The following is a 27,953-nucleotide window of genomic DNA, read 5'->3' on the forward strand; positions in this document are numbered from 1 at the left end:
TTGCTTCTTCACCCTAGCGTTTTCCATGATAAATACCATTTACAACGTATAATGAATCCAATCCAGCCAAAAAAATGAAAACATGGACGAAGGCAGCCTCACCCGTCTTTTTAAAAGAGAGGAATTGGTCGTTTCATACTCATGTATTTGTATTTATGTATACAATCCACATTGAATCATTGGCATGTTAAAGTCAATTAATTATCTACAACTACCAATAGTACCACAATGAACCATTCCCATGCAATAAAGTCAATCCTCACGATTGGCCGCGCCACCGCGCATCATCTGGCTGAACTCCTTGAAGTCGACGCGGCCGTCGCCATTGGCGTCGACCTTGTTGATCATTTGGCGGCATTCCTCAACGGTGCGACCCTGCTTGAGGCCGAGGCTTGCCAGCACGGACCGCAGCTCTTCAATGGTGATGTAGCCGTCACCGTTCTGGTCGAAGACACTGAACGCCTCCCTCATCTCCTCCTCCTCATCGCCCATGTTGCCACCGTTAGGCCCATCGCCTTCATCGAGGATGGAGCGATATAGTAGGCCGAACTCCTCGACGTCGATGCAGCCATCACCGTTGGTATCAATCTTGGCCATGGTTGCGTCCATCTCGTCGTCCGCGATGTAGATCCCTAGGTTCTTGAGCAACTCACCTAGCTCCTTCTTGGTGATCTGGCCGTCACCGTTCTTGTCGAACATCTGGAAGACCTTCCTTAGCTCCGACTCATCCACCCTGCTGCTCATGATTTTAGCTCTTGGCCGTTCTATTTGCATTATATGTCGTGCAATCGAATGCTCATGGGGTTAATGTTGGAAACGACATTGGCGAAGTAGTCGGTGATTGGTTTTGTTTTCGAGGAGAATAGGCTGTGTGGTGTGGAGGGAATAGCGGTGCCTCTTTGCCAAGAGAAGAGAGATGGAATTAAGGTGTGGCTTAGTTCTTTTTTTGGCCATACTAGCTATTCTGGACATTCAATGCACACCTTTTTGTCTATTTCTTATCTCTTTTGTCTAAAAAAAGACAAGGTTTAGTCTCTTACCTCAAAACTAGTTGAATGCCCGTGCCTTGCCACAAAATATAGAAATAGAGATATTAATCAAAGCATAGTGAAAAAACTCAAAGTATCATTATAATTTACAATGTGTATGATGATTGTGTTGCGACAAATATTGCCTTAAACTTACCAAATAAGCAAAACCCAAGTGACTTGTACAGTTGTACTTAAATTTCAAGTGCACATATATACATACTAGAAGAACGCCCGTGCGTTGTAACGGGGCCACATTAACTTTAAAAGTTCAATATCAATTATGTTTACTAGTCATCAACCCGTGCCCCAGCACGGGCTAGCTAATGTTTACTATTTATGACTTATGAAACTGAAGAAGTAAAGTTTCAGGGAAGAATAATAATGTTATAAACATGTAATTTTCTTCAATGATACCAGGAAAATAGGATTACAATTGTTTGATGAAGTTGTGATTAGATGGTTTGCATGAATTTTTCCCTTTTGGTCATCCCATTTCTCATAATTTTCAAATAAGTTATTTATTTGACATGAATATGAAGGCAGTATTGCTGGTCCACATAGTTGCAAATGTGAAGTTCGTTTTATATACATTTTCCTCTAACGATCTAAAATTTTAAAATTATATAATTTCTGGGAATCTATGTTTACTTGTAACAGATTGTGAGGTGCGTTGAAAATACACAATTTACAAAATATATGGGAATCTTATATTTCTTTATGCTTCTTCATGAAATATCATTTTATTATCCACAAATCTGTTGAATATGTTTTTTCGTGATTCCTGCAAAGGCATATTATTATGTCAAGATGAGAGGGCAATCATTTGCTTTCATGTTTTGGTCGCCGAGAACAAATTTATGCACGTTGTCCTACATGTAATACATGCAATTCCCGAAACCATAAAAAACACATTTGCCTATATTAAAAATGAATAGTTACCCTAACTTTATTTCTACCAATGCTGGAGTGGAATGACACTAAATTAAATGTATGATTTTTCTCTTTGTTAATTATCTTTTATTTCCATAAATGCTGGATAGATGCCTTGAATTTATTATTTATGCCCTTAGTTAATCATCAGTTTATTATAGAAATAATATATTGAACTGGGGATCTCTAAATATTTTTTTGTAAGACGTATATTTTAGTCACTGGACTCCTAAGTGTACAAATATCTCATTGCTTTTTTAGTCACTGGCTGTAAATATGAAAATATGAGAACATTGTCACGCATCATCCATACAGATAGCTCATTGTTTTTCCTTCTTTGTACGTATACGAAATTCTGGATTTAATGTTGTTCTGTGTTCTTAACAATGAGTTGTTCCATGCACATACATATATGTATGAACAATTGTGCAAAATAGCTAATTAAATAGAACTATTACCCAAGACTACAACGTCATTACCTGGGTTGCCTGCAGAAATTAATAATCAAATATTACTATGCGTCTATGCGCTACTCCAGTCTAGACTCTAGACTACATGATACAATTATTAGTTACCATTGTTGCTTGCATGGCTGAGGCTGTATACTGTAACATGAAAAGCTGTCATCAAGGCACTTGTACGTTGTCATTGATCCACCACTGATTCAAATATCTTTTGCTGAAGATAATCTCACCGTGCAACCATGAGGACTATTATTAATACTCAGCCAATCATGTGAAAAGAAAGAGAGAGAATGTGATGTCTTTCCCCAGTATAGTATGATGATTTGTGGGCAGCGTTGCCTCTTGTCCAGCTTTTTAAATTCAGTACATATAGAAGGCATGGATTTGAGAGATAAAGAATCTAATAGCACATATGCCTCTAAATATAGTTATTTCTAAAATGAGATTGATCGTTGGACTTCCAATCAATGTAATTCATAGGATCCACAAATAAGGATTTCAGTAAATGTTTTCATTCTCTTTGACTGATCACAAACATATTTCTGTGTATCTGCATGAAGCCAATTCCTCTAATCCGTTGGGAACTATTAGAAAAGCATGTGTGCAGACCAAGAAAACATCAAACAAAGAACAAACATTATTATTTCATATTTTTATCCTGCCTACCTGGTCTACTCTCTATTGATCTGCATCACGCAATGTATCTAGTTTCCCTTGGGTAGTCAGATGAGGAAACGTCTATTAAAACGCAGACAACCAAAGCAAGAGAAAGCCAACCTGTACTACAGCTGATAGCCAAGCAAGACTTGCAGGATCTTGACAGCAGGGATTGATCGAGGAGTTGGGTGATCTCATGCCCATGCTACCAAGGGAACCCAACCAAACGTCGTCATCGTCGGAAAGATGCTCGTACAGACCACCCCTGCAGGTTCTCCTCCCCTCCCTCCAATATACAATCTGGTGAACAGAAGTGCTGCAAGATAGACATGGAAAAAGGTCAATTTCTTGATCAGACATTATAGATCCACTCAAATTGGATTTAGAGTGTTATACACATCTTCAGCCCATGCATCAGCCATCTTAAATTGAAAAACTTAGAATATAGATACGATTTAAGGTTGGACGGGAGGGGATGGATTGATTGAGTCATATTCTTGTTGATGGATGCAGTACGGATGGTCGAAGATGACATTAAAATACGGGATGGAGAGATAGAGGATGGTAGAACTGCTCACATGGATCCCAGCCACCGGCGCACCTCCCACATGGCAAGCCCATCTGCAGCATCAGCTGGGTCGGCCGCCACCAGCTTTCTTGGATGAGACTTCGATCGTGCTTTTATTGGACGCAAGAAAAGAGGAGGAGCTACCATGGATTTTGGTTGTGGAAAAAGTCCTGGCAGCAGCGCATCAGGTTGAATCTATACCTGAACGGAGAGGAACCTGGTGATGGTCTTGTTTTAGTAAAAACGTGGTGATGGTCCTGTTCCTTGTGAGATATGGACTCCTATAACATTGTTTTTTTGTGAGATCTCAACTCCTATGACGTAGTTAGTTTAGGAGAATAAAGATTGGTTTTTTTATAACATGGATGCACAAAAGGAGTACTTAGGTAAGTAAAAGTTTATCAACCAATAACCACCAGTAATTATTCCACTTAAATAAATAAATGGTATACTTCAACCAATCAGAAAATTAGTGCAACAAAAAGGAGAGAAGTTATAAAATCAATCTATGTGGAAGATAAAAGATACACGGTAGTCATCTCCACAGATAGAACTGATACTTAGGAAAACAAATTGACTCCATGAAGAAGAAAAAGAAGAAGACACCTCACGCTGCTGTTGCAGATGTTGTCGAACTGCATGGAACACTCACAACAGAGGACATGGTCCTTGGATTTCCCACTAATAGAACTCAGGTCTGTTTCCACAAAAAATAGTTAGAAAGCTAAAGTATGATGGAAAAAATTGTGTGTGTCAAAAATATAGTTGCCCAGATGAAATATCAGTTAATTAGTATTACTCATGAAGAGGCCTACAAATTATCGCGAGCAAATTTCGTACGGCTGCAAAATTGTCCCCAACAGATTCCAGTCCCTCTAGTAACATGGAACATTAAATTAAATAACAACAGTCTGTATATGTAATAAAACACATGTAGATAGAAGACCGAACCGTGAGATGGATTTGGGAGAACAATTAGTTGGGTTTGAGAAGTCAGAAGCAATGTTGTGTATCACCTACAATGTTTCGAATAGTTGTGCCATCTGTACATAGTAGCTCCTTTTCTTGGTGGCCTCATGAATGCCTGACAACAGCTGCTTCCTGATTTGTTTGAAATTGTCCTTAGTAGAGTCCTCCACCTCCTAGATCTGACTCATCTACTAAATACTAATCCAAAAATACATCCTTCTCCACTTCATTGCAGTTTGGTCTGACTCATCTACTAATCCAAAAATACCTCCTTCTCCACGTCATTGCAGTTTGGCCGTGGCATGGCAGCTAAAAGGTTAAAAGGTTAGGGTAGTAGAGATTCAAAGATCATGGAGGAAGGGGATGTGGAAGAAGCTAGTTGGATCTTTTAGAGGACTGCTATGGAAGACAGCAGATTAGACAGCAGGAGAAGTAGCTAGGAGCGCTAGGGTTTGTTGCTGGTAGGACTAGGGTTCCTACCGGCTCTACTGCGTAGGTTGTAGGGGCAAGGAGGGAGTGGACGCGGCGAGGAACGGGCGCGCCGGCGGCAGGGCGCCGTCGCGGCTAGGGTTGAGGGCGGCGGCGGCTTGGCTGCGGCGGCTAGGGTTTCCGGCTCCTCTAGGAGCCGGGCAACAAAAGATAATAATACTCTTTATTGCTTGATCTCAAAACGATGTCTTACATGAGTATTTATAACTTTAGCCTAAGATAACTTGCCTAAGATAACTTGTGGGCCAAGCCCCTAATACTAATGCTCGGTGGGCATCTTCCTAGTATAGACCAAGCCGGTCATAACATCTCTCCCCGCCTGCGCAAACAGCTCGTCCTCGAGCTGAAAGTCTGGATAGTGTTGACGGAAATCCTCACGCTGCTCCCAAGTAGCCTCCTCCTCCGGAAGGCCCGCCCACTGAATTAGGACGAACCAGACGCCACGACGGAGCTGGGCCTGCAACACCTTTGCTGGCTCTGGAAGAATGCGACCATCGACGGTTGGAGGAAGCGCCGGAGGAGCCGCCGGTGGCTCGCCACGGAAAGGCTTGAGCAGCCCCACATGGAACACGTCGTGGATGCGGGCGCGGGCTGGAAGCTGAAGACGATAGACCACCTTCCCAATGCGCTCCACGACAGGGAAGGGCCCGGCGTAGCGAGGGACAAGCTTGCGCTTCGCGCGCGGGTCCAGTGACTGCTTAGAGCGGTGGAGAAGACGCAGCCACACCCAGTCACCCACCGCGAACTCCGCCTCACGATGATGATCGTCGTAGTAGTGCTTGGCCGTCTGCTGGGCCTGAAGGAGATGCTGACGGACCTCAGCCAGCATCTCATCACGGGTGCGGATAAGGTCACCCGCAACCGCCGTCCGAGCCGTCTCCGGGTCGACCGGAAGTATAGGCGGGGGTGGTCGACCATAGACCACCTCAAATGGCGTCGCGCGCAGGGCGGAGTGATAAGAAGTGTTGTAGCAGTACTCCGCCCAAGAGAGCCTGTCCACCCAAGCGCGAGGCCGATCACCTGTCACACAACGCAAATACATGGCAATGACCTTATTAACCACCTCAGACTGACCGTCCGTCTGAGGATGGAACGCCGTACTCAGGCGGAGCTGGACACCCGCCATCCGGAAGAGGTCGCGCCAGACATGGCCCGTGAAGACTGGGTCCCGATCACTGGCGATCGAAGTCGGGAACCCGTGTAGACAGACGATGTCATCGAAGAAGGCCCGGGCCACGGACGCCGCCGTGTACGGATGGCCGAGCGCGATGAAGTGGGCGTACGTAGAGAAGCGATCGACCACCGTGAGGATGACCGACTTGCCCCCCACCTTGGGAAGGCCCTCGATGAAGTCCATGGAGATATCCGCCCAAACTTGAGACGGCACCTCCAAGGGCTGAAGGAGCCCCACCGGCCTCAGGGTCTCTGTCTTGTTGCGCTGGCAAGTCTGACAAGACCGAACCCAGTCGCGGACCAGGGCACGATCGCCAGGGATGTAGAAGTCGGCGCGAAGTCGATGGAGGGTTTTCTGCACACCCTCATGGCCCGCCGAGTGGGCGAGCTGCAACACCTGGTGACGGAGATCATCATGCGCCGGAACAAAGATCCGGCGCCCATGGAGGAGCAGTCCGTCAGAGAAGTGCCAGGGCTCCTCCAAGTCGCCGGCCGCGAGCTGCTGCTGAAGAAGTGCGGCGTCATCTGCCGTCGCAGTGGCGCGTCGAATGTCGGCGAAGAGACCGAACGATGGCCTGGAGCGGATGCATAGGGCCGTCCCGGCGGACGCGTCGGCGGGTGGCGCGAGGTCGGAATCGCGACGGAACATCGCGTCGGCCACGGTGTTAAGACGGCCCGGCCGATACTCGACGGGGAAGTCAAAGCCGAAGAGCTTGCTGATCCACTGGTGCTGCGGCACGGTCGACAGCCGTTGGTCCAGCAAGAACTTCAGGCTGTAGTGGTCCGTGCAAATGTGGAAGGACCGTCCCCACAAGTACGGCCGCCAATGACGAACGGCCTGCACAAGGCCAATGAGCTCCCGCTCGTATGCTGCCAGCCTGAGATGGCGAGGAGCGAAAGGCCGGCTGAAGAAAGCGAGGGGTCCATCGCCCTGATGAAGCACGGCGCCGAAACCAGCGCCCGAGGCGTCACAGTCCACCACGAACGGGCGGTCGAAGTCGGGCATCTGGAGGACGGGGCCTGTCGTGAGGGCCCCCTTGAGGGCCTCGAACGCCATCGTCGCCTCGTCGTCCCAAGCGAAAGCGTCGGGCGGAGCAACCGCGTGAGGGGCGCGGCGATGAGCCCGAACTCCCGGATAAATTTCCGGTAGTAGCCGGCGAGGCCGAGGAACCCGCGGCGAGCGAGGTGTCGGCCATGCGGAGACGGCCGCCACCTTGTCGGCGTCCATAGCCACCCCGTCGGCAGAGATGACATTGCCGAGGTAGGCGACGGTAGGTGTCCCGAACGAGCACTTCGAGCGCTTAAGGTGGAGGTGGTGCGCCCGAAGCTCGTTGAAGACGATGCCGACGTGCTGGAGGTGCTCAGCCCAGGTGGCGCTGTAGATAAGAATGTCATTAAAGAAAACAAGCACAAACCGCCGTAAGTAGGGCCGGAGGACGTCGTTCATCAGGGCCTGGAAAGTCGCTGGGGCGTTGGCGAGGCCGAAGGGCATCACCAAGAACTCGAAGTGGCCATGGTGGGTGCGAAACGCCGTCTTGGCGATGTCGTCTGGATGCATACGCACCTGATGATAGCCTGACCGGAGATCGAGCTTGGTGAAGAAGCGCGCCCCATGGAGCTCATCCAAGAGCTCGTCGACCACCGGTATGGGGAATTTGTCCTTGAGTGTGAGCGCGTTCAGGGCATGGTAGTCGATGCAGAAACGCCAAGTGTCGTCCGACTTGCGGACGAGCAGCACCGGGGCGGTGAAGGGTGACGTGGAGATCCGGATGATGCCCGCGGCAAGCATCAGGGCACACTGGCGCTCCAACTCATCCTTCTGCAGCTGAGGGTAGCGGTAGGGCCGAACCGCCACAGGAGGGGTACCCGGCATGAGGTGGATATGATGGTCGTACACCCGGGTGGGCGGAAGACCCCGTGGCTCGTCGAAGAGGTCGCTGTGCTGCTGCAGACGGGAATCTAGCAGGGGTTGCTCGGCCTCCGAGGATGCGGCGACCAGCTGGAGATGGGGCACGGCTGGCGCAGCGCCCCCAAGGCCGTCCCACCGGACGCGGTGGCCCAGCCGCCAGAACGTCATCGTGAGCACATCGAAGTCCCATAGGATGGGACCGAGGGTCCGTAGAAAATCCACCCCGAGAATGAAGTCGAAGTAGCCGAGGTCGATCCTTGCACATGTAATGGAGAAGTGTTCGCCACCAATGGAGATGGGAACGTCACGGGCAAGCCCATGACACCGGAGGCGATCGCCGTTCGCCACCGTGATCCACAGGCGCTCCCCGCCCGTCGTCGGAAGGGCTAGCCGACGCATGGTTGCCTCGGGCAAGAAGTTATGGCTGGAGCCAGTATCCAGCAGGGCCACCAGCCGCTCGCCATGGATCGTCACCGGCAGCAGCATGGTCCACTCGCCACGGATGCCAGCGAGGGCGTGGAGGGAGACGACGCACGCCGTCGCCGTGGGATCCGCGGGCGTGTCCGCGGCCGCCTCAGGTGATGGTGTCGCGTCGGTCGAGTCGTCCGCCTCGGTGTAGTCGACCGTCTCCAAGTAAAAGAGGCGGGGGCAGACATGGGTCGGCGTGTAGGGCTCATCGCAGTTGAAGCAGAGTCCCTAACGGCGACGCTCCTGCTGCTCGGCCGGTGACAACCGGCGAAAAGTCCGTGTGGTGGCCGGGGGCGTGGTCGTCGCGGCTAGAGGAGGCCGGCCCGGGGCTGGAGGAGTCGGCGCTGGTCGACTGGGCTGGCGGCCGCCCCGTCCAAGCTATTGCTGCAGTGCCTGGGCCCGCTGCTCGAAAGCTCGGGCGTAGTACATGGCCGTCTGGAGGTCGGGGGGATCCCGGAGCTCGACGTCCACGCGAATATGGTCCGGCAGACCGCCCACAAATAACTCGGCACGCTGAATCCCGGAGATGCTCGGCGCGTGGCACGCCAGGGCCTGGAAGCGGTCGGCATAGTCCTGAACCGTGGAGGTGAACTGTAAACGGCCGAGGGCCGCCAGGCGGCTCCCGCGGATAGGAGGCCCGAACCGGAGAAGACAGAGCTCCCGGAAGCGCTCCCATGGTGGCATGCCGCCCTCGTCCTGCTCGAGGGCGTAGTACCAGGTCTGCGCCGCGCCGCGGAGATGATAGGACGCGAGCCAGGTAGGATCCGACGCGAGAGTTCGTGCCCGCGAAAGAACTGCTCGCACTGGTTGAGCCAATTGAGAGGATCCTCCGTGCCCTCATAGGTGGCGAAGTCCAGTTTGGCGAAGCGAGGGGGTGTCAGACCGCCGTGCCCGGGGGTGGCTGCAGTCGGCAGCAGCGAGTGTGTCGGGTCGGGGATCTCCGGGGCGTAGGTCGCCGAGCCGGAGGGACGGTCAAACCGGAGGGAGGGCGTCGGTTGCTCCGGCGCCGTGGTATACACCGAGGCTGGCAATGAGCCGGCCGCCCACGCGGGAATTGGCAATGGCGATGGCGGAAACTGCACCTGGTGCAGGGGCCGACCCGTGGGCTGGGCGCGGGTGGTGATGTAGTCGACGGTGGCGGCGCCTGGAGAAGCTGCGGCGCCGCAGCCAGCGTCGAGGTAGCCGGCGGGGGCGCCTGGAGAAGCTGCTGGGAGGGGTCCCCCAGCGGTACGGTGGCGGCCGGCCACGCGGGCCAAGGGTTCCCCGTGGTTGGGTAGTGCTGCAGCAGCAACGGCGGCGGGGGCGGCCCTCCATAGGGTGACTGGAAGGCCGGGGCGGCCCACGGAAGCGGCGGCGGCCCGTAGGCGGTGGTGGCGGCGCTCGGCGGTGGGGGCTGGGTCCCGGCAAGGTAGAGGCTGATGCCTTTGACCGCCTGGACGAGCTCCCGAAGGGTTCCCGAGACCTCCTCGGGCGAGAGGATGGGGGGCGGCTCTGCCGCGGTGGCGGTCGACGCTGTCGTGGTGGCCGTCCCGGATGTGAGCGCCGGCATGGACGCGGACGGGGTGGGCGGCAGCGTAGGTGAGGCGGTGGTGTTTGGCAGCGGCGGCGGTGATGGAGGAAGCGACATGATCGAGCTGGTGTCTCTGAATACCAAATTGGTAGGACTAGGGTTTCTACCGGCTCTACTGCGTAGGTTGTAGGGGCAAGGAGGGAGTGGACGCGGCGAGGAACGGGCGCGCCGGCGGCAGGGTGCCGTCGCGGCTAGGGTTGAGGGCGGCGGCGGCTTGGCTGCGGCGGCTAGGGTTTCCGGCTCCTCTAGGAGCCGGGCAACAAAAGATAATAATAGTCTTTATTGCTTGATCTCAAAACGATGTTTTACATGAGTATTTATAACTTTAGCCTAAGATAACTTTTCTAAGATAACTTGCCTAATATAACTTGTGGGCCAAGCCCCTAATACTAATGCCCGGTGGGCCTCTTCCTAATATAGACCAAGCCGGTCATAACAGTTGCCTTGGTGGGGTTAACTTCTTGGGATTCAGATTGCACGGGAGGAGAACTTTTTTTCGGGGAGATGGACGGGAGGAGAACTGGATTAGGAGAAGCAGCGCTAGGGCTCGGTGCGTTGGTTGTTTTTTTAGGATGTACGTGGGAGGGTTGGATCAGCGGTGGAAGGAGATTGCTAGCGATGGATTCTTTTTTTTTTGCTGTATTTCTTTTTTGAACTGTTTTTTTATTGTAGATTTTTTTAGGGGATTTATGCTGTAGATGGTTTAATGTGGGATAGAATTCAAGGACTGCTGCCCGTTTTTTTCGTGAACTACTTTTTTTTAACTGTAGGTGGTTTGAGGTGGGACATAATTCAAGGACTCCTTGAGGCATCACATCTAACGGTGGAAAATACTTAATTTGGCTATCGGATGGCTAGTTTTCTTAGTTACCGATATATATAACGTGGTTACTCGTATGGTGCCTTCAATTAGTAAATATAAGATATAAGATATAAGATATTACATTTAATATTCTCATACATATTAAGTGACATTGACGACCTCTTTTACCATCAAATTCTCACACACACACCCTCTCCCTCCCTCTTCCTCACTCTCTCTCCCCCTCTCCCTCACTCGGGACGCGGGACAAAAATAAACTCGGAACAGAGACTACCAACTGAGACATTAGGAGTAGAGATCATTTAGTTGATAAGAATAAATAGAAACGGTGTTAAAAAGGAGAAACAGATTAGAATACATTGAAAAACCAAAAGGACGATGTAAAAGGGGATTCGCCCTGCCCCCACGCCCCCCCGGGCCTTGCCACTGAACCGGCTCAGCGGTCCAGTCCCCACGCGGTCGTCTTCTCCTGTTCTCCGAGCCGTGTTGCTACAGAGCCGGGCTCCCACCCGACCACCTCGCTGGCATCGAAGGGGAATGAATAAGGGTGACGCCCTTCCTTCCCTGCCCCCATGGTCGCACTCCTCCTTGACGCCCCTCCCAAATCCACTTCTCCTCCTCGCTCGCTCGATCCCGTCGATCTGGACGAAGTCAGACGCCACGACCACCATGACCGACCCCGTCCACATGGCCACTGCCCTCCCTGCGGGCTAGGAGCTTGTCGAGGAGCTCCGAACGCCTTCACTACTTCGTCTGCGCCAACGAGATCAAGTCCAGCACCCTCGCATCGACGTCGCTGCCGTCTTCCTGAACCTTGAGCCACCGCGACATTGTCGTTCGATCTGCGCCGCCCCAAGCTCCCATGTCTTCCCCTAGGGCGCCATTGACACCGCCATGATCTCCTCTTGCCTTTCCCCTGTTTCCCCTCTCGTTTGCGTGCCCGAGAACCACCATCCGCCATGGCCATTGCAGGGGTAGCCACCGAGCTCCTCGGATTGACCCCGTGGCACATGCCCGCTCTGTTGGGGAACGTTGCAGAAAACAAAAATTTTCCTATGGTTTCACCAAGATCCATCTATGAGTTCATCTAGCAACGAGTGATTGGATGCATCTACGTACCTTGTAGATCGCGAGCGGAAGCGTTCAAAGAACGGGGATGAGGGAGTCGTACTCGACGTGATCCGAATCACCGGAGATCCTAGCGCCGAACGGACGGCACCTCCGCGTTCAACACACGTACGGTCAGCGTAACGTCTCCTCCTTCTTGATCCAGCAAGGAGGAAGGAGAGGTTGAGGAAGATGGCTCCAGCAGCAGCACGACGGCGTGGTGGTGATGGAGCTGCAGTACTCCGGCAGGGCTTCGCCAAGCTCTATGGAGGAGGAGGAGGTGTTGGAGAGGGAGAGGGAGGCGCTAGGGGCAAGGGTGCAGCTGCCCTCCCTCCCCCCTCTATATATAGGGAGCCTAGGGGGGGCGCCGGCCCTAGGAGATGCAATCTCCTAGGGGGGGCGGCCAAGGGGTGGGGGGCTTGCCCCCCAAGCAAGGGGGCGCCCCCCCCTTTTAGGGTTTCCCCATCCTAGGCGCATGGGCCCCAGGGGAAGTGGCTCCCCAGCCCACTTTGGGCTGGATCTCTTCCCACTTCAGCCCATGGGGCCCTCCGGGATAGGTGGCCCCACCCGGTGGACCCCCGGGACCCTTCCGGTGGTCCCGGTACAATACCGGTGACACCGAAACTTGTCCCGATGGCCGAAATAGCACTTCCTATATATAATTCTTTACCTCCGGATCATTCCGAAACTCCTCGTGACATCCGGGATCTCATCCGGGACTCCGAACAACATTCGGGTTACTGCATATACATATCCCTACAACCCTAGCGTCACCGAACCTTAAGTGTGTAGACCCTACGGGTTCGGGAGACATGTAGACATGACCGAGATTGCTCTCCGGTCAATAACCAACAGCGGGATCTGGATACCCATGTTGGCTCCCACATGCTCCTCGATGATCTCATCGGATGAACCACGATGTCAAGGATTCAAGCAACCCCGTATACAATTCCCTTTGTCAATCGGTATGTTACTTGCCCGAGATTCGATCGTCGGTATCCCAATACCTCGTTCAATCTCGTTACCGGCAAGTCACTTTACTCGTACCGTAATGCATGATCCCGTGACCAGACACTCGGTCACTTTGAGCTCATAATGATGATGCATTACCGAGTGGGCCCAGTGATACCTCTCCGTCATACGGAGTGTCAAATCCCAGTCTTGATCCGTGTCAACCCAACAGACACTTTCGGAGATACCCGTAGTATACCTTTATAGTCACCCAGTTACGTTGTGACGTTTGGTATACCCAAAGTACTCCTACGGTATCCAGGAGTTACACGATCTCATGGTCTAAGGAAAAGATACTTGACATTGGAAAACTCTAGCAAATGAACTATACGATCTTGTGCTATGTTTAGGATTGGGTCTTGTCCATCACATCATTCTCCTAATGATGTGATCTCGTTATCAATGACATCCAATGTCCATAGTCAGGAAACCATGACTATCTGTTGATCAACGAGCTAGTCAACTAGAGGCTTACTAGGGACATGTTGGTGTCTATTTATTCACACATGTATTACGATTTCCGGATAACACAATTATAGCATGAATAAAAGACAATTATCATGAACAAGGAAATATAATAATAATGCTTTTATTATTGCCTCTAGGGCATATTTCCAATAGTCTCCCACTTGCACTAGAGTCAATAATCTAGTTACAATGTGATGAATCGAACACCCATGGAATTCTGGTGTTGATCGTGTTTTGCTCTAGGGAGAGGTTTAGTCAACGGATCTGCTACATTCAGGTCCGTATGTACTTTACAAATATCTATGTCTCCATCTTGAACATTTTCACGAATGGAGTTGAAGCGACGCTTGATGTGCCTGGTCTTCTTGTGAAACCTGGGCTCCTTGGCAAGTGCAATAGCTCCAGTGTTGTCACAGAAGAGTTTGATTGGCCCCGACGCATTGGGTATGACTCCTAGGTCGGTGATGAATTCCTTCACCCAAATTGCTTCATGCGCTGCCTCCGAGGCTGCCATGTACTCCGCTTCACATGTAGATCCCGCCACGACGCTCTGCTTGCAACTGCACCAGCTTACTGCCCCACCATTCAAAATATACACGTATCCGGTTTGTGACTTAGAGTCATCCAGATCTGTGTCGAAGCTAGCGTCGACGTAACCTTTTACGACGAGCTCTTCGTCACCTCCATAAACGAGAAACATTTCCTTAGTCCTTTTCAGGTACTTCAGGATATTCTTGACCGCTGTCCAGTGTTCCTTGCCGGGATTACTTTGGTACCTTCCTACCAAACTTACGGCAAGGTTTACATCAGGTCTAGTACACAGCATGACATACATAATAGAACCTATGGCTGAGGCATAGGGGATGACACTCATCTCTTCTATATCTTTTGCCGTGGTCGGACATTGAGCTGAGCTCAATTTCACACCTTGTAACACAGGTAAGAACCCCTTCTTAGACTGATCCATATTGAACTTCTTCAATATCTTATCAAGGTATGTGCTTTGTGAAAGACCTATGAGGCGTCTCGATCTATCTCTATAGATCTTGATGCCTAATATGTAAGCAGCTTCTCCAAGGTTCTTCATTGAAAAACGTTTATTCAAGTAGGCCTTAATGCTATCCAAGAGTTCTATATCATTTCCCATCAAAATTATGTCATCTACATATAATATGAGAAATGCTATAGAGTTCCCACTCACTTTCTTGTAAACGCAGGCTTCTCTATAAGTCTGCGTAAACCCAAACGCTTTGATCATCTCATCAAAGCAAATGTTCCAACTCCGAGATGCTTGCACCAGCCCATAAATCGAGCGTTGGAGCTTGCACACCTTGCAGCATTCTTAGGATCGACAAAACCTTCCAGCTGCATCATATACAATTCTTCCTTAAGGAAACCATTAAGGAATGCCGTTTTGACGTCCATTTGCCATATCTCATAATCATAGAATGCGGCAATTGCTAACATGATTCGGACGGACTTTAGCTTCGCTACCGGTGAGAAAGTATCATCGTAGTCAACCCCTTGAACTTGTCGATAACCCTTAGCGACAAGCCGAGCTTTATAAATGGTCACATTTCCATCCGCGTCTGTCTTCTTCTTAAAGATCCATTTATTTTCTATGGCTCGCCGCTCAACGGGCAAGTCAGTCAAAGTCCATACTTCGTTTTCATACATGGATCCTATCTCGGATTTCATGGCTTCTAGCCATTTGTCGGAATCCGGGCCCGCCATAGCTTCTTCATAGTTCGAAGGTTCACCGTTGTCTAACAACATGATTTCCAAGACAGGGTTGCCGTACCACTCTGGTGCGGAACGTGTCCTTGTGGACCTACGAAATTCAGTAGCAACTTGATCTGAAGTTTCATGATCATCATCATTAACTTCCTCTCTAGTCGGTGCAGGCACCTCAGGAACATTTTCTTGAGTTGCGCCATTTTCCGATTCAAGAGGTAATACTTCATCAAGTTCTACTTTCCACCCACTTACTTCTTTCGAGAGAAACTCTTTCTCTAGAAAGGACCCATTCTTGGCAACAAAGATCTTGCCTTCGGATCTGAGGTAGAAGGTATACCCAATAGTTTCTTTAGGGTATCCTATGAAGACGCATTTTTCCGACTTGGGTTCGAGATTTTCAGGTTGAAGTTTTTGACATAAGCATCGCATCCCCAAACTTTTAGAAATGATAGCTTAGGTTTCTTCCCAAACCATAATTCATACGGTGTCGTCTCAACGGATTTCGACGGTGCCCTATTTAAAGTGAATGCGGCAGTCTCTAAAGCATAGCCCCAAAAAGATAGCGGTAAATCGGTAAGAGACATCATAGATCGCACCATATCTAATAGAGTGCGATTACGACGTTCGGACACACCATTACGCTGAGGTGTTCCAGGCGGCGTCAGTTGTGAAACTATTCCACATTTTCTTAAGTGTGTGCCAAATTCGTGACTCAAGTATTCTCCTCCACGATCTGATCGCAAGAACTTGATTTTCCTGCCACGTTGATTCTCAACCTCACTCTGAAATTCCTTGAACTTTTCAAAGGTCTCAGACTTGTGTTTCATTAAATAGATATACCCATATCTACTCAAGTCATCAGTGAGGGTGAGAACATAACGATAGCCACCGCGAGCCTCAACACTCATTGGACCGCACACATCAGTATGTATGATTTCCAGTAAGTTGGTTGCTCGCTCCATTGTTCCTGAGAACGGAGTCTTGGTCATTTTACCCATGAGGCATGGTTCGCACGTGTCAAATGATTCGTAATCAAGAGACTTTAAAAGTCCATCTGCGTGGAGCTTCTTCATGCGTTTGACACCTATGTGACCAAGGCGGCAGTGCCACAAGTATGTGGGACTATCATTATCAATCTTACATCTTTTGGTACTCACACTATGAATATATGTAGCATTACGCTCGAGATTCATTAAGAATAAACCATTCACCATTGGAGCATGACCATAAAACATATCTCTCATATAAATAGAACAACCATTATTCTCGGATTTAAATGAGTAGCCATCTCGTATTAAACGAGATCCTGATACAATGTTCATGCTCAAACTTGGCACCAAATAACAATTATTGAGGTTCAAAACTAATCCCATAGGTAAATGTAGAGGTAGCGTGCCGACGGCGATCACATCGACCTTGGAACCATTCCCGACGCGCATCGTCACCTCGTCCTTTGCCAGTCTCCGCTTATTCCGCAGCTCCTACTTTGAGTTACAAATGTGAGCAACTGCACCGGTATCAAATACCCAAGAGCTACTACGAGTACTGGTAAGGTACACATCAATTACATGTATATCACATATACCTTTCGTGATACCGGCCTTCTTGTTCGCTAAGTATTTGGGGCGGTTCCGCTTCCAGTGACCACTTCCCTTGCAATAAAAGCACTCAGTCTCGGGCTTGGGTCCATTCTTTGGCTTCTTCCCGGCAGCTTGCTTGCCAGGCGCGGCAACTCCCTTGCCGTCCTTCTTGAAGGTTTTCTTACCCTTGCCTTTCTTGAACTTAGTGGTTTTATTCACCATCAACACTTGATGTTCCTTTTTGACTTCTACCTCTGCTGATTTCAGCATTGCAAATTCTTCAGGAATGGTCTTTTCCATCCCCTGCATATTGAAGTTCATCACAAAGCTCTTGTAGCTCGGTGGAAGCGACTGAAGGATTCTGTCAATGACCGCATCATCCGGGAGATTAACTCCCAGCTGAGTCAAGCGGTTATACAACCCAGACATAGTGAGTATGTGCTCATTGACATAACTGTTTTCCTCCATCTTACAGCTGAAGAACTTGTCGGAGACTTGATATCTCTCGACCCGGGCATGAGCTTGGAAAACCAATTTAGCTCTTCGAACATCTCATATGCTCCGTGTCTCTCAAAACGTTTTTGGAGCCCCGGCTCTAAGCTGTAAAGCATGCCGCACTGAACGAGGGAGTAGTCATCGGTACGTGCCTGCCAAGCGTTCATAACGTCTTGTTCTGCAGGGAGAATAGGTGCGTCACCTAGCGGTGCTTGTAGGACATAATCTTTCTTGGCAGCTATGAGGATGATCCTCAGGTTCTAGACCCAGTCCGTGTAGTTTCTGCCATCATCTTTCAGCTTGGTTTTCTCTAGGAACGCGTTGAAGTTGAGGACTACGTTGGCCATTTGATCTACAAGACATATTGTAAATATTTTAGACTAAGTTCATGATAATTAAGTTCATCTAATCAAATTATTTAATGAACTCCCACTTAGATGGATATCCCTCTCTAGTCATCTAAGTATAACATGATCCGAGTTAACTAGGCCGTGTCCGATCATCACGTGAGACGGACTAGTCAACGTCGGTGAACATCTTCATGTTGATCGTATCTCCTATACGACTCATGCTCGACCTTTCGGTCTTCTGTGTTCCGAGGCCATGTCTGTACATGCTAGGCTCGTCAAGTCAACCTAAGTGCTTGCATCTGTAAATCTGTCTTACACCCGTTGTATGTGAACGTTGGAATCTATCACACCCGATCATCACGTGGTGCTTTGAAACAACGAACTGTCGCAACGGTGCACAGTTAGGGGGAACACTTTCTTGAAATTATTATGAGGGATCATCTTATTTAGTACCGTCGTTCTAAGTAAACAAGATGCAAAAACATGATAAACATCACATGCAATCAAATAATAATAGTGACATGATATGGCCAATATCACATAGCTCCTTTGATCTCCATCTTGGGGCTCCATGATCATCTTGTCACCGGCATGACACCATGATCTCCATCATTATGATCTCCATCATCGTGTCTCCATGAAGTTGCTCGCCAACTATTACTTCTACTACTATGGCTAACGCGTTTAGCAATAAAGTAAAGTAATTTACATGGTGTTTCTCAATGACACGCAGGTCATACAAAAAATAAAGACAACTCCTATGGCTCATGCCGGTTGTCATACTCATCGACATGCAAGTCATGATTCCTATTACAATAGCATGAACATCTCATACATCACATATATATCATTCATCATTCATCACAACTTTGGCCATATCACATCACAAAACACTTGCTGCAAAAACAAGTTAGACGTCCTCTAATTGTTGTTGCAAGTTTTACGTGGCTGCAACAGGGTTCTAGCAAGAACGTTTTCTTACCTACGTGAAAGCCACAACATGATTTGTCAACTTCTATTTACCCTTCATAAGGACCCTTTTCATCGATCCGCTCCAACTAAAGTGGGAGAGACAGACACCCGCCAGCCACCTTATGCAACTAGTGCATGTTAGTCGGTGGAACCGGTCTCACGTAAGCGTACGTGTAAGGTTGGTCCGGGCCGCTTCATTCCACGATACCGCTGAAGAAAAATAAGACTAGTAGCGGCAGGAAAGTTGACAACATCTACGTCCACAACAAATTGTGTTCCACTCGTGCAAAGAGAACTACACATAGACCTAGCTCATGATGCCACTGTTGGGGAACGTTGCAGAAAACAAAAATTTTCCTACGGTTTCACCAAGATCCATCTATGAGTTCATCTAGCAACGAGTGATTGGATGCATCTACGTACCTTGTAGATCGCGAGCGGAAGAGTTCAAAGAACGAGGATGAGGGAGTCGTACTCGACGTGATCCGAATCACCGGAGATCCTATCGCCGAACGGACGGCACCTCCGCGTTCAACACACGTACAGTCAGCGTAACATCTCCTCCTTCTTGATCCAGCAAGGAGGAAGGAGAGGTTGAGGAAGATGGCTCCAGCAGCAGCACGACGGCGTGGTGGTGATGGAGCTGCAGTACTCCGGCAGGGCTTCGCCAAGCTCTATGGAGGAGGAGGAGGTGTTGGAGAGGGAGAGGGAGGCGCTAGGGGCAAGGGTGCGGCTGCCCTCCCTCCCCCCTCTATATATAGGGAGCCTAGGGGGGGCGCCGGCCCTAGGAGATGCAATCTCCTAGGGGGGCGGCCAAGGGGTGGGGGGCTTGCCCCCCAAGCAAGGGGGCGCCCCCCCTTTAGGGTTTCCCCATCCTAGGCGCATGGGCCCCAGGGGAAGTGGCTCCCCAGCCCACTTTGGGCTGGATCTCTTCCCACTTCAGCCCATGGGGCCCTCCAGGATAGGTGGCCCCACCCGGTGGACCCCCGGGACCCTTCCGGTGGTCCCGGTACAATACCGGTGACCCCGAAACTTGTCCCGATGGCCGAAATAGCACTTCCTATATATAATTCTTTACCTCCGGAATCATTCCGGAACTCCTCGTGACGTCCGGGATCTCATCCGGGACTCCGAACAACTTCGGGTTACTGCATATACATATCTACAACCCTAGCGTCACCGAACCTTAAGTGTGTAGACCCTACGGGTTCGGGAGACATGTAGACATGACCGAGATTGCTCTCCGGTCAATAACCAACAGCGGGATCTGGATACCCATGTTGGCTCCCACATGCTCCTCGATGATCTCATCGGATGAACCACGATGTCGAGGATTCAAGCAACCCCGTATACAATTCTTTGTCAATCGGTATTACTTGCCCGAGATTCGATCGTCGGTATCCCAATACCTCGTTCAATCTCGTTACCGGCAAGTCACTTTACTCGTACCGTAATGCATGATCCCGTGACCAGACACTTGGTCACTTTGAGCTCATAATGATGATGCATTACCGAGTGGGCCCAGTGACCTCTCCGTCATACGGAGTGACAAATCCCAGTCTTGATCCGTGTCAACCCAACAGACACTTTCGGAGATACCCGTAGTATACCTTTATAGTCACCCAGTTACGTTGTGACGTTTGGTATACCCAAAGTACTCCTACGGTATCCAGGAGTTACACGATCTCATGGTCTAAGGAAAAGATACTTGACATTGGAAAACTCTAGCAAACGAACTATACGATCTTGTGCTATGTTTAGGATTGGGTCTTGTCCATCACATCATTCTCCTAATGATGTGATCTCGTTATCAATGAAATCCAATGTCCATAGTCAGGAAACCATGACTATCTGTTGATCAACGAGCTAGTCAACTAGAGGCTTACTAGGGACATGTTGGTGTCTATTTATTCACACATGTATTACGATTTCCGGATAACACAATTATAGCATGAATAAAAGACAATTATCATGAACAAGGAAATATAATAATAATGCTTTTATTATTGCCTCTAGGGCATATTTCCAACACGCTCCTGCCGCTCTTCTTCCACGCCCGCAGGGCCACTCCCTCTCCATGCCCACGCCCGTGCTACACCGCGTCGGTCGCGCCCGCCGCTGCCGTCGCGCTCGCCACAGCCACCACACCATTGTGCCCCGAGCGACAAATACCCTGGCCGTGCGCCACACTCTCGCTGGCTGCGCTCGCTCCGTCTGCTGCCGCCTATCCCTTCGCTCGCCCCGCTGTCGCGCCCCTGCCTCATGCCGCCTCCAGTCGTGGCCATCTTCTGCCGGCCGCCCCCTTAGCCACGCCGGCCGCATCTCTGCCCTCCATCGTCGGCCGCTCGCCTCGCCTGCTGCGTGTTGCTTCCTGCTACTCTACCGCTGGTACGCTGCTGCGCCATGCCCTCGACACCGCCGTGGACAAATGTGGCGGAGGGATTATTAATGGAGTACGAGAAGGAGGTGGCGGAGAAGGTGTGGAGAGGCAGGAGGTCTGGGGCGGTGTCACCTGGCTGTGGTGGAGGTTTTTATGCGAGAAGGAGCCGAAGTGAAAGGAGAGGTCACAATTGGAAAGAATCACAAAAAAAAATCATAACCCAGAGATCTCAGTTCAAAAAAATGCTAATATCGATGGAGGGGTGATTTCCTTCAATACGTGAAAACATAGGAAATATTGGTTGTTATCAAGGAAAGATAAAAATTTAGGAAAGTTAGGATTTTTGAACTCATTTCTATGCAAATGGGGTTTTATTGTTTGGCAACGTGATATCAGTACCTGCCCGTTTGTGACGTGTCTAGTTAGGAAAGTTTGCAAATGTTAAGAAACTATTTATTGGGAGGAAAGTTGTGACGTGTTTGTTATTTGTTTCCTAAAACAAATTTCACTAATAAGAGAAATCGATTGATTTAGATAAGTTAGGAAAGTCAGATTAAAATGTATTATTTCTTTCCTGAAAATATGTTATTCGTTTCCTACGACAAATTGAACCAATAAAAAGAATCGATTGATTTGCATAATTTAAGGAAGTTACATTAAAATGTATTATTTGTTTCCTGAAAATCTGTTATTTGTTTCCTAAGACAAATTGAACCAATAAAAGAAATTGATTAATTTGCATAATTTAAGGAAGTTAGATCCGTGATTTGTTATACGTTAGGAATTTCTGGTTGTAATAAAGAGTGGAGAGAAAAATAAACTGATGGACCAGAGTGGGAGGGGGTGGTGGGAGGAGAGACGAAAATAAAGCAGCGAAAATAAACCGCGGACCAGGGTGGGAGGGGGTGGTGGGAGGAGAGACAAGAAAAAAACCAGCGAAAATAAACCGCGAAGACGATTCACCAACTCGTCCATTAGAAGTAGAGATATCATACTCAATATATAAAATGTTTATCTTGGTGGGGAGAAGGTGCCAACGTTTGCACTTTGTATCGACCCACACGCAAGGACAAATCCACATGGTGCCGTACTACACAATGGAACCTCTCTCCCTACCCCCCCCCTCCCCTCTCTCACATTGATCAATACTGCACCGTCTATACCTAGCTTGGCTCTATGGGCTTAAAGGATGGGCAACCTAGCAGAGATGCTCTTAGAGCATCTAGAGCCAGGCACTTCAAACCGGTCTCAAAAGTCCGGACGGATGGACCAGTCGTTGACTGGTAAAAAAACAACCTAGACAGGCTCCTCTTACCGTTCCTAAACGCACGGGCTGACCCGCACCTCTCACATCAAGCCAAAATCTAGGGCGGGTATGAGGAGACCCTAGCGCGTCCGCCATGTCAGACCAGACAGCCTGACCCCATCACAAATTGCATCAAATCTTCGAATTCCACCAAACACACTACTGATGACTCACAAGTATAGTGAATCAATCATAGTTCTTTCGATAAGTAAGAGTGTCGAACCCAACGAGGAGTAGAAGGAATTGATAAGTAGTTTTCAGCAAAGTATTCTCTGCAAGTGCTGTGAGTAGTAGTAACAGATAGTTTGGTAGCAAGATAATTCGTAACAAGTAGCAAGTAAGAAGAGTAACAAAGGTGCAACAAGTTGGCTCAATATTTTTTATATCAAAGGACAAGCCAACAATACTTCTTGTAATGAACGAATGTTCTCGAGGGGCCTTCCCATTTGGAGAGAAGTTTACCTGCAAAAAAATCTAAGACGAGAATTGTACAAAATAACTTGCACTAGTAGAAAAAGGGCCTATTGTCCCGGTTCGTAAGGACCATTTGTCCCGGTTTTTGAACCAGGACTAAAGGGTCGTTACTAAAGCCCTAGGCCTTTAGTCTCGGTTCTTACACGAACCGGGATAGATGGGCCTCCACGTGGCCGATGCAGCGAGCCCAAGCAGGAGGGCCTTTAGTCCCGGTTGGTGGCACCAACCAGGACCAATAGGCATCCACGCGTCAGCAGCTGGCAGGAGCTGAGGTTTTTGTTTTTTCCTGAAAGGGGGTGGTTTAGGGGGTAATTTAGGGTGTGTTAGCTAGCTAACAGAGAGAAGTGTCCTCTCTTATTTCCGTGCTTGGTTTACCAAGGCTACTGCTATGCCTAAACATGGCTTAGATTAAAGTGAAGGCAACATGTGGTGCATGTCAAAAGTAATACTAATCCTAACTTGATCAAGTTTGGATTAGTACTAATTTCCACAAGCACCACATGCATGTTGCCTTTGCTATGTCTTGAGCTTGCGTTGGTTTTACCCGAAGAGGAAGGGATGATGCAGCAGAGTTGCGGAAGTATTTCCCTCCATTTTTGAGAACCAAGGTATCAATCCAGTAGGAGCCCACGCTCAAGTCCCTCGTACCTGCACAAAGCAATAGCTACCCGCAACCAACGCGATTAGGGGTTGTCAAGCCCTTCACAGTCACTTACGAGAGTGAGATCTGATAGATAGAATATTTTTGGTATTTTTGATATAAAGATGCAAAGTAAAAAGTAAAAGCAAAGTAAATAGCAAAACAATATAAAAGTGATGGAGATTGATATGATGAGAATAGACCCGGGGGCCATAGGTTTCACTAGTGGCTTCTCTCGAGAGCATAAGTTTTCTACGGTGGGTGAACAAATTACTGTTGAGCAATTGACAGAATTGAGCATATATAGTTATGAGAATATCTAGGCATGATCATGTATATAGGCATCACGTCCGTGACAAGTAGATCGAAACGATTATGCATCTACTACTATTACTCCACTCATCGACCGCTATCCAGCATGCATCTAGAGTATTAAGTTAAAAACAGAGTAACGCTTTAAGCAAGATGACATGATGTAGAGAGATAAATTCATGCAATACGAAATAAACCCCATGTTGTTATCCTCGACGGCAATGATACAATACGTGTCTTGCTGCCCCTTCTATCACTGGGAAAGAACACCGCAAGATCGAACCCAAAGCTAAGCACTTCTCCCATGGCAAGAACTACCAATCTAGTTGGCCAAACCAAACGGATAATTCGAAGAGACTTGCAAAGATAACCAATCATACATAAAAGAATTCAGAGAATATTCAAATATTGTTCATAGATAGACTTGATCATAAACCCACAATTCATCGGTCTCAACAAACACACCGCAAAAGAAGAAGATTACATCGAATAGATCTCCACAAGAGAGGGGGGGAACATTGTATTGAGATCCAAAAAGAGAGAAGAAGCCATCTAGCTACTAACTATGGACCCGAAGGTCTGAGGTAAACTACTCACACTTCATCGGAGGGGCTATGATGATGTAGAAGCCCTCCGTGATGACGGCCCTCTTCGGCGGAGGTCCGGAACAGGCCCCAAGATGGGATCTCGTGGATACAGAAAGTTGCGGTGGTGGAATTAGGTTTTTGGCTCCTGTTCTGATCGTTTGGGGGTACGTGGGTATATATAGGAGGAAGGAGTACGTCGGTGGAGCACCGAGGGGCCCACAAGGCAGGGGGTGCGCCCTGTAGGGGGGGCGCCCCCTACCCTCGTGACCGCCTCCTGTACTTCTTGGGGTAGGGTCCAAGTCTCCTGGGTCTTATCCGAGAAGAAAATCACATTCCAAAAAGGATTTTTCTGTTTGGACTCCGTTTGATTTTCTGTTTCTTCAAAACGCTGAAATAGGCAAAAAAACAGCAATTCTGAGCTGGGCCTCCGGTTAATAGGTTAGTCCCAAAAATAATATAAAAGTGGAAAATAAAGCCCAATATAGTGCAAAACAGTAGATAATGTAGCATGGAGCAATCAAAAATTATAGATACGTTGGAGACGTATCAGGCATCCACAAGCTTAATTCCTGCTCGTCCTCGAGTAGGTAAATGATAAAAAGAGAATTTTTGATGCGGAGTGCTACTTGGCATAATTTCAATGCAAAATTTCTTAATTGTGGTATGGATATTCAGATTAGAAAGATTCAAGACAAAAGTTCATATTGACATAAAGAATAATAACACTTCAAGCATACTAATAAGGTAATTATGTCTTCTCAAAATAACATGGCCAAAGAAAGTTATCCCTACAAAATCATATAGTCTGGCTATGCTCTATCTTCACCACACAAAGTATTTAAATCATGCACAACCCCGATGACAAGCCAAGCAATTGTTTCATACACTAACTTTTTCAAAACTTTTTCAATCTTCAGGCAATACATGAGCGTGAGCCATGGACATAGCACTATGTGGAATAGAAGGGTGGTTGTGGAGAAGACAAAAAGAGGGGAAGATAGTCTCACATCAACTAGGCGTATCAACGGGCTATGGAGATGCCCATCAATAGATATCAATGTGAGTGAGTAGGGATCGCCATGCAATGGATGCACTAGAGCTATAAGTATATGAAAGCTCATCAAAAGAAACTAAGTGGGTGTGCATCCAACTCGCTTGCTCACGAAGACCTAGGGCAATTTGAGGAAGCCCATCATTGGAATATACAAGCCAAGTTCTATAATGAAAATTCCCACTAGTATATGAAAGTGACATAACGAGAGACTCTCTATCATGAAGATCATGGTGCTACTTTGAAGCACAAGTGTGGTAAAAGGATAGTAACATTGTCCCTTCTCTCTTTTTCTCTTATTTTTTTATTTGGGCCTTTTCTCTTTTTTTATGGCCTCTTTTTTTTCGTCCGGAGTCTCATCCCGACTTATGGGGGAATCATAGTCTCCATCATCCTTTCCTCACTTGGGACAATGCTCTAGAAAATGATGATCATCACACTTTTATTTTTCTTACAACTCAACAATTACAACTCGATACTTAGAACAAATATGACTCTATATGAATGCCTCCGGCGGTGTACCGGGATATGCAATGAATCAAGAGTGACATGTATGAAAGAATTATGAATGGTGGCTTTGCCACAAATACGATGTCAACTACATGATCATGCTAGCAATATGACAATGATGGAGCGTGTCATAATAAACGGAACGGTGGAAAGTTGCATGGCAATATATCTCGGAATGGCTATGGAAATGCCCTGATAGGTAGGTATGGTGGCTGTTTTGAGGAAGGTATATGGTGGGTGTATGATACCGGCGAAAGGTGCGCGGTATTATAGAGGCTAGCAATGGTGGAAGGATGGGAAAAAGTGCATATAATCCATGGACTCAACATTAGTCATAAAGAACTCATATACTTATTGCAAAAATCTAGAAGTTATCAGAGCAAAGTATTACACGCATGCTCCTAGGGGGATAGATTGGTAGGAAAAGACCATCGCTCGTCCCCGACCGCCACTCATAAGGAAGACAGTCAATAAATAAATTATGCTCCGACTTCATCACATAACGGTTCACCATACGTGCATGCTACGGGAATCACAAACTTTTACACAAGTATTCTTTAAATTCACAACTACTAAACTAGCATAACTCTAATATTATCACCTCCATATCTCAAAACAATTATCATGCTTCAATCTTCTCTTAGTATTCAACGCACTCAAAACAAAATTTCACATATCTTGAACACCAAGCATATTTATATTAAGCAAATTACCATGCTATTAAGACTCTCAAAATAATTTAAGTGAAGCATGAGAGATCAATAGTTTCTTTAAAACAAACCACCACCCTGCTCTAAAAGATCTAAGTGAAGCACAAAGAGCAAAATTATAACGCTCAAAAGATATAAGTGAAGTGCATAGAGCAAAACTACATAGCTCAAAAGATTTAAGTGAAGTGCATAGAGCAAAACTACATAGCTCAAAAGATTTAAGTGAAGCATATAGAGTATTCTATCAAATTTCAATTCAAGTATGGCTCTCTCAAAAGGTGTGCATAGCAAGGATGATTGTAGCATACTAACAAAAAAGACACAAATAATACAAGACGCTCCAAGCAAAACACATATCATGTTGGTGAATAAAAATATAGCTCCAAGTAAATTACCGATGGAAGTAGACGAAAGAGGGGATGCCTTCCGGGGCATCCCCAAGCTTTGACTTTTTGGTGTCCTTGGATTATCTTGGGGGTGCCATGGACATCCCCAAGCTTAGGCTTTTGCCACTCATTGTTCCATAATCCACCAAAAGAACTCACCCAAAACTTGAAAACTTCACAACACAAAACTCAATAGAAATCTCGTGAGCTCCGTTAGATAAAGAAAACATAAAACCACTTCAAGGTACTGTAATGAACTCATTCTTTATTTTTTTTGGTGTTAAACCTACTGTATTCCAACTTCTCTATGGATTATAAACTATTTTACTAACCATAGATTCATCAAAATAAGCAAACAACACACAAAAAACAGAATCTATCAAAAACAGAATAGTCTGTAGTAATCTGTAACTAACGCAAACTTCTGGAACTCCAAAAAATCTACCAAAATTAGAAGACCTAGATAATTTGTTTATTGATCAGCAGAAATTTGAATCAGTATTTTATCACGTTCTGATGATTTTTAGTAATTCGGGCACTGAACCCAAAGTTTCTGGATATTACAGCAAGATCAAATAACTATCATCCAAAAAGATCCAATAGGTCTAGCTTGGCACAAACACTAATTAAAACACAAAAACACATCCAAACAGAGGGTAGATGGGTTATTTATTCCCTAACGGAAGAAAAACACAAAAAAACAAAAAATAAAATTGGGTTGCCTCCCAACAAGCGCTATCGTTTAACGCCCCTAGCTAGGCATAAAAGCGAGGATAGATCTAGGTATTGCCATCTTTGGCATTAGGAAAGAAAAGAGCAAATTTCC

The 27,953-nt window shown here is 47.7% G+C and overlaps 1 protein-coding gene and 1 pseudogene across 1 annotated transcript; both read right to left on the bottom strand.

The window, feature by feature from the left end:
• Positions 1 to 252: 252 nt before the first annotated feature.
• Positions 253 to 774, bottom strand: LOC125518203 (probable calcium-binding protein CML28). The gene has a single exon (XM_048683125.1). It carries the CDS (start codon positions 772 to 774, stop codon positions 253 to 255), a length of 522 nt encoding a protein of 173 aa, XP_048539082.1.
• A 4,593-nt stretch (positions 775 to 5,367) lies between these two features.
• On the bottom strand, positions 5,368 to 10,207 carry LOC125518204 (annotated as a pseudogene).
• Between the last annotated feature and the right edge of the window lie 17,746 nt (positions 10,208 to 27,953).

This window comes from Triticum urartu, chromosome 7 (assembly GCF_003073215.2).
Source record: "Triticum urartu cultivar G1812 chromosome 7, Tu2.1, whole genome shotgun sequence".
Classification (NCBI taxonomy): Eukaryota; Viridiplantae; Streptophyta; class Magnoliopsida; order Poales; family Poaceae; genus Triticum; species Triticum urartu.

What these genes read in the sequence shown, in the direction of transcription:
- LOC125518203 (XM_048683125.1), bottom strand. Translation starts at nt 774, where the DNA reads ATGCAAATAGAACGGCCAAGAGCTAAAATCATGAGCAGCAGGGTGGAT.